Source organism: Neophocaena asiaeorientalis, unplaced genomic scaffold, assembly GCF_003031525.2.
Source record: "Neophocaena asiaeorientalis asiaeorientalis breed wild unplaced genomic scaffold, Neophocaena_asiaeorientalis_V1.1 scaffold212, whole genome shotgun sequence".
NCBI classification, from domain to species: domain Eukaryota; kingdom Metazoa; phylum Chordata; class Mammalia; order Artiodactyla; family Phocoenidae; genus Neophocaena; species Neophocaena asiaeorientalis.
Window position 1 is genome coordinate 4,945,029 of NW_020174046.1, and position 7,770 is coordinate 4,952,798.

Genomic DNA, 7,770 nt, shown 5'->3' on the forward strand with positions numbered 1-7,770 from the left:
GGGGCAGGGGAGGAACCCCCCCCCACTCCCAGGTAACATTTAAGCAGCTGACGGGAAGTGAGAGATAAACCATGTGCATATTCAGTTGAAGAGCATTCCAGGCAGATTAAAAGCAGGGAGGGAAGAGGTTGGGCCTGAGCAGGGAAGCCAGTTGGCTGGAACAGAGTGTGTGAAGCGGAGCTCAGTGGGGACAAGAGCAGAGAGGTAGGCAAGGGGCCAGGTAGTGTCAGACATTGAAGGTCTTGGAAGAGCCTGCTTTTAACTCAGGTGAGATGGGAAGAAACTGGTGGGTGCTGAGTGGAGTCCTGTCACGACCTGAGTGCAATTTCAAAAAGGTCCTCTGGCTGCTATGTTGAGAATACGCTGTTGTGCAGAAAGTGGTGGAAGCAGGGAGACTGATTATTGTAATAATCCGGGCAGGAGATAGGAGGGCCTGGATCAGGATGGCAGTGGTGGAGGTGGTGAGAAGTGGTTGCCTCTAGATATATTTAGAAGGTAGAGGGACAGGATTTCCTGATGGGATCAGTTATGTATAAGGGAATGAGGAATGTGGCATGACTTAAAGATCTTTGGCCCAGGGCTTCCCTGGTGGCGCAGTGGTTGAGAGTCCGCCTGCCGATGCAGGGGACACGGGTGCGTGCCCCGGTCCGGGAAGATCCCACATGCCGCGGAGCGGCTGGGCCCGTGAGCCGTGGCCGCTGAGCCTGCGCGTCCGGAGCCTGTGCTCTGCAACGGGAGAGGCCACAGCGGTGAGAGGCCCGCATACCGCAAAAAAAAGATCTTTGGCCCATAATATGAAAGGATGGAGTTGGCTTTTGTTGAGATGAGGAAGATGTGAGACCGTGTTTTTGGTCTGTTAAGTTTGAGTTGCCCATGAGACTTCTAAGCAGAGAATGAACAGGAAGTTGCATGCACCCAACCAGACTATAGTCTTGCAGGGATCCTGAGGAATGAGTGGCATTTAAAAAGGCATATATACTGGTGAAGGGGTTTCTAAGTTGGAGGGAAGAGTTCTGGAGAGACCTTTACTGGATTTGGAGCCTGGGTGATAATTTAAGAAGCTTTTAAAAAAGTCTAGGTAAGAGTTGACTGTGCTCTGATCTAGGGTGTTGGCAATAGAAATGGAAAGAAAAAGACACTGAATAAGAGGACTTGATAACTAGGGAGAAGGGAGAGAGAAAGGTGAAAAATGGTTCTTCGGTTTCAAATGTGGGTAATTGGGGGCAGGTAGCATCACTGATAAGAGGAAAAGCAGGTTTGGAGACAAAATTGAGTTTGGCTACATCAACAATAATCATGTGTTTAGTAAGTTACCATTTACAGAACCCTTTCTAGGTATTATTTCCATTGATCCTTTTACGGTGGCCATGCAGAGATGTTTATTTAACAAGCAATTGGAATTGACTCAGACTGGGCCTAGGCCGTGGATTTGGGGGAGTCATTTACATAGAGAACGTAATTGAATTCCTGAGCTGGCTAAGGGCAAGCATGTTATTAAAAAAATGTGGTGATGGCAAAGTCTTGGGGAAGGCAAACTTAGGGGCTCAAGAAAGAGAGGGAGAGTTACTTAAATAACTAAAAGTGGAGTCAGTTACAGTGAAATAAAAATTTAGAAAGATTGGTAGGAAAGAACATTTTGGGCACCCCACGTTTGAAAGCTCTGTGTCTCTCTCTTCTTCTCTCGTTCCTCCTAGCTGCTACTCAGTATTCAGATCTGACACCTCTCTTTCCTGGAGGCCTCCCTCAGTCTCCCTTCTCTGGTGTAGCTCACCATACCCTTCTGTGTGCGTGTACAGCACAAGTGCCTCATGGGCGGCACCCCACTCTCCTCAAACTACCCTAGCTTGAACTCTTTGACACCTAACCCGCAGTACATCCTCACGGCAGGGGTCACACATGGACAAAACGAAAGCTGCCTTAACAAAAAAGAGGATTATAATAGAGGTTATATTGTAACTGGCTATTGGAAACCACCTGTGGTCTTTGAGACCAAGCCCAGTGCAGTAGTGGGGCGGATGTTATAGAATCTTTGAGAAGCAGTGGCACATTTATTCCTGGTATTGAACTTGAGGAGAAAATATCAGGTAATCGTTAAATTATTTAATAAGTGCTCAGAAAAGGCAGCCAAACCTTAAAAGATTATCTCTGGGGGAGATAGAAAAATAAAGACAGGTGATTCTAGGGACCAGTAATTATTTTTTTCCTAAAGTAATCTTTTTCTGCATCGACTACCTAAATATGAGCATTGGATTATTTTTTCAGACTTGTTCAGGGTTCATTTAGCCATTTTGTGAAAGAATTCACGCTTGACTTGAGTGCTAGGCTCTTGTTTCTGCGTTTTGGAAAAACACCATTTATCTCTGTAGTGCTATTTCTGTGATATTATCACGAAAGCATCTAGGTAGTACTGCAGAATTTTAGATGGAATTTCCAAATATAAGCCCAACCTTCCAGTTTTACCTTAAATCCGGTCACATGAACCTTGGTTACCATGGGTATTTTTGTCGTAGGAGCAAGTCCACGAGTGATGTCAGCGCAGAGGATGCTCAGAACTTGCGTCAGCTGCGTTACGAGGAGATGCAGAAAATAAAGTCACAGTTAAAAGAACAAGATCAGAAATGGCAGGATGTGAGTATTATTTTTATTGGGAGATGGGGAGGCAGGGAGGATGTATTTGTTTGACTCTTCCTTCTTTAAAAAGAGAGTCAGTATACTCAAGGGACGATTTTCCTTGCTATTCCAGATTTCAGTTCTGTAGAAAATGTGATGTTTTAACCATTTTGGTCTATTACTGCTACATATCTTAAAGGCCATTGTGTAAAACGGAAGCTGTTTGTCTTCTAATATTTTCTGTGAGTTCTCAAAAATGAGAAGCTGCTTCCGTGCAGTATAGGTAACTTGTTTACTTGCTTTGGTGGTTGAACTTGGCGTATGGCTGTTACCGATGCTCATGAAAGGAAACACTTTGCTCAAGGTTTAGGGAGAACAGGGGAGCAGAGGGTCCAGCCCAGAGACTGGGTATCAGCAGAGAGAGAGGAAAGCGTTCTTAGAGTTAATAGAGGAGGTTTGGGGAGAAATACGAATTATAACTCAGTAATATTTTGGTTGAAAAAGCAGTTATGTAATGTGAATCAAAATTAGGTGTTTTTACAGCGCTGACATATATCCAGGTGTCTATTTGGATAAAGATTTAACCTTTAGTTTTGTCCCCGGCAGAAGGGAACTCTACTCTTTTTAAAAGCGTTAATTGTTTTACACCAAAGGAGTGTAAAGAAATACGATAGATAAACTACACAGAGCAGACCCAAAGAAGTCTGAGGACAACCTTTTGGTAAGAGGGTTGGGTGGTAGCATAAACAAAAGGGCTAGAGATAGTAAATCTTAATTTTCCAAGGAGTTAAAGATTACATAATACAGATGAAACCTCTGCCTTGGCCATGTTTCTAAATTCCAGTTCCTCTTTTATTTGGGAACGCATTTTAATTGTCAAGAAACAGAAATTCAGTGTCAGTTTGCCAAAATGCATGATGACTGAGGCTGAAAATGAGAGGTATGGAGGGTTTATCCCTTAGGTTAAGTCAGACGAAAATTCATGCTGGTTACCTTGTAGGACTAATGTGCACTGCTTTTGTTCTTTCTGAAAATAGTTCATATGGATTTCAGGCTGTTTTTTGAAGCAGGAATGGCCCTGTCTGCTCCCAAAGGGTATAAACCACACCTACTTTATGTGCCCTGGGGATGAGGTTCCTCTCAGTTTGAGAAGCTTACATGAGCTTCTTTTGGGGCCGCAGTGCCACTAGGAGTTCTTAGCATGGAATTTCTCTGTTTTGATGACATAGAAAAGTTGGTACCATCCAAACTGTCTTAACCCCTGGGTGTCAGAACCAGCTTAGGCTGCTAGGACTAATTTTAAAGGAGAATTAGGTTGATTGTCCTGGGGTCACCCAGCTGGGTGAGACTTAGGCTCCTGGATGTATGGAAAGCAGATGTCCACTTGTTCCCGTGTAATCCTCCTTACTGCCCTGTCTTTATGGGGAGTTGACCCGCTTTGAAATCACATACTTGAGGCTGGCTTCCCCATTAAAGCCTTTCCAAACTCCGCCTTCCCCTGCCTGGGATAGAATTGATCACTTTCTCCTTTGGATCCCTGCTCTCTCACACAATCCTATCACACTCATTGTTGAACTGTGTTTACCTGTCTGTCTTTCCCTCTAGACTGAGAGTTCCTTGAGGGGAAGTGCACCTTATTCATCTGTGTTTGTGGCCCCCTTGTCTCAAAGTAGGGATTGAACTCAGTGTTTGTTAAATGTATGCTTCTACGTTTAGCCATTTTACAATCACGTTTCTCTTCCAGTCTGACTAGTGAAACATGTCATCTTGTGTAAGAGGCAGATTATTGGAGTGAGATGGAAATGAATTTGAAACAGTTCCTGATCTTCTCTGACCTGGCATCTAATTACAAGCGTTTAGCATTCTTTGTGAAATGGGCAAGTGAGGCAGGCTACCTGGGAAAACAAAAATGGGGCCTATCTTATTAGGTCAGGGCTTTTAGACAGATACATGAGATAAAAGGCTTGGTACAGAAACGCTGGCTATAAAAAGCAAAATTAGGGCACCTTGGCATCAAAGTTGTAGTGAATAGTTTCAGCGATGTAATGGGATCCTCTGGCGTGCTCTCACTGCTGGAGAGGGTGTGTAGAAATTCAGGTGTGCCTGTGCTGATGTGATTTTCTTCTGTCAGGACCTTGCAAAATGGAAAGATCGTCGGAAAAGCTACACTTCAGATTTGCAGAAGAAAAAAGAAGAGAGGGAAGAGATTGAGAAGCAGTCGCTTGAGAAGTCCGAGAGAAGATCTAAGACATTTAACGAAATGCTGCAGGACAGGTAATGAGGCTGAATGCATCTCAGGGTTGGAGATACCAGTGTTAGAAATAGATATTTTGTGTAAGTGTAGTGGGATGTACATGTGCACCAATATTAAACTGTCATTAAATGTGCATAACCTTCGAGCATTTTGCTCTGCAGTGAAAAAGCAGAGGATTGCTGTAATAAGTAGTGACTTGGATTAATGAAAGAAATGAGTACTTAAGGGTGGTGTATGTAATTTCTTCATTTTACATTGTATATTCACATGCAGGATTGGCTATATATGCAGAAAATAAACAACTTTTTCTCCTTTTAAAGTAAATTTAGGAATGGAATGGTCGGATAAAACCAGCTCTTACTCTTAACTAAATTGTGTAAAAGTATAGCAAAGTTCTTTTTCACGTCTTCGTGGTGCAATTAAAATCGTATTTTTAAAGGAAGACTATATAAACATCAGTGTGAGGGTTTATTTTTTTTCATTGCAACATAACAGGATAAAGGTCCAATTTATACTTGCCTGTGGAGCAGTTACTATGTGAAACCTTGAGATATTTACAGGTCAGGGAGAAGGCAGATAGTCTTTAAGGATAATGTCAAAAAGGAAACGTGCTGTCAGGTGAAATTAAGCAAAGCTCCTTTGTCCCCTAGAAGCCAGTGGTAAACACAGTTTCATTCACTTAAACGCAATGCAGTTGGCTTGAGAGGTACTCCTTACTAAATGGTAGCCGTGAGACTGTTTCGTCAGCCTCTCTATAGACAGGAATGGTGACTTTTAATCTGCAATAATTTTCTATGGAAATTCTATCAAGCTGTGTGAAATTATAGACTAACTTGATCTTAATGAAAGTCTGAGTCTTTTGTGGTCTTCTGTTTTTACGAAGCTATTAGAAATTGTGTACAAGAAAACTCTCAACCCTGTTAAGAAATCCACATCTTTGGCAGGTTCAAATTGGTCGTCAATTAGTTATCGTTATAAGTGTGTTAATTTTGGAAACGTTATACACTTGTGGATGAAATTTTGAATAATCCCTTATTAAAGTTTTCTTATTAAAGTTTCTTTACAATTGCATGTACTTCAGGGACTTTTTTTTTAACCTCTTTAAGAAAAAAAGTCAAGCTCTTAATCTTTCTTAGTGTGACATTAAAAAATTTGCGTGTATTTATTCCCACATTCTCTTAATATTGTGTTATGATATGAAGTCAGTAGTCTTTTTGTTCCCACCCATTTTTTTATGTTAATGACCAAAATAACATATGTCTCTCCACCTCTGTGTGTCAAATGCCTAACTTTGTGGTTTTGGCGTTTCTTTCTGCTAAGGGAATCCCCAAATCAGATGTCTACAATGACATCGAGGAGGAAACTGTATTCTTCTGATGATGGAGTGAATGAAGAAAAACTTCCCCCTATGCTGACTATGTCAGAAGTACGTTCCCAGAGTGAGAGAGTAGAAGAGAAGGGAACCACTTATCCGACGGAAATTCCTAAGCAAGATTCTACAGCTTTTGCAAAAAGGGAGGCTACTATCACAGCTGAAATTCAGCTTCCTTCGAAAAGCCCTGTGGAAGAACAACGCCCAGCCTCTTTGTCTTCTCAGCATTCACGACAAATGGAGTCCACTCGAGTTTCAGCTACTCTCCCTAGAAGTTACCAGAAAACTGATGCGGCCAGGTTAACGTCTGTGGTCACACCGAGACCTTTTGGATCTCAGTCAAGGGGAATCTCATCACTCCCGAGATCCTACACGGTAAACGTGTTTCTACTTCACTTAGTCTGTTCGCCAGCGCAAAATACCGGTGAACTTGTGCAGAGGTTTGAGTTACAGATACTTGATGGGTACAATGTATATAACTTGTATATAAAGCAATTGTATTTTTACCAATTTAGATTCAATCGACATTTAATGCTTAAAATATAGCAACGATGCAGAACTGATTAAACTCTAAATTCAATGAGTGTCGAGCTGATACATTTTAAAAAATAAGTAATCTACATTCTAAGGCAGAGCATTTATTTTTTAGTGTCATATTTTCTCAAATATTTCTTTTGTAAAGTATTAGGTTGTACTGCGTGAAGTTGCCAATAGTCAGTTCTTTCTGACCTACAAAACAGCAATTTCACGTGGTTTAACCTAAATATTTTCAGGTGATTATGCACAAAGTTCTGTTTTTCCTGATTTCCCACTTCATTAGAACTTGATATATTTGATTACAGTTATTAAAATGTATCTCGTGGTTCAAAAAATACATATTTTTATTGGGGTTTTAAAGGATATAGACTCATTTGCCCTGAGAATGAAGCAGGGCTGAAAGTGAGTGTATTATTTTGAATTATTTAAAAGGAAGCAGTACAGTCTTGAGCACATTGGTGTTCAAATTCCTTTTACCTCTGCCAATGAGGAATCCTAAAATTCGAAAATAGAAAACATTTGATTAAAAAAATTCAAGGTGAGGGAAGCCTGCCTAAACTAGCCAGAAAAACCGCTGACCATTATATTAAGTAAATACAGGCATATTTGACAACATAAAAATTAAATTTATATGGTAGACACCGTTAATGTAGTCCAAAAGACAATTTATATAGGCTCAGAAAAATATTAGTAAAATGTATTTTATATATAGGTTTACTATCCCTAAGATTTAAAATGCAAATTGATAAGGAAAGATAAACAGTAGAAAAGTGAATATAGAAATGAATAGTTCAAGGGAGAGGGAATTTAAATGGTTGGTAACATAAAGTACATAGAAGCATGTTCAGTCTCATTAGAGCAAGAATGAGGTGTTACAACTTTTCACCCATGAGATTGACAAAGATTTAAAACATTCAGAACGTCTAGTGTTGGCAAGGATGCAGGGACAGAGACATTCTTATACATTACTTTGGGAGTGCATTGCTACAATTTTCAA

The 7,770-nt window shown here is 40.7% G+C and overlaps 1 protein-coding gene across 10 annotated transcripts in view; it reads left to right on the plus strand.

The window, feature by feature from the left end:
• Nucleotides 1-7,770, plus strand: part of LMO7 (LIM domain 7) — a 195,687-nt gene that overhangs the window by 153,742 nt on the left and 34,175 nt on the right. For all 10 annotated transcript variants that reach the window (XM_024753952.1, XM_024753956.1, XM_024753953.1 and 7 more), the window contains 3 exons: nucleotides 2,511-2,628; nucleotides 4,742-4,884; nucleotides 6,185-6,611. In XM_024753952.1, the coding sequence (XP_024609720.1) occupies nucleotides 2,511-2,628; nucleotides 4,742-4,884; nucleotides 6,185-6,611 (688 nt within the window). The remainder of the gene's footprint in view (nucleotides 1-2,510; nucleotides 2,629-4,741; nucleotides 4,885-6,184; nucleotides 6,612-7,770) is intronic.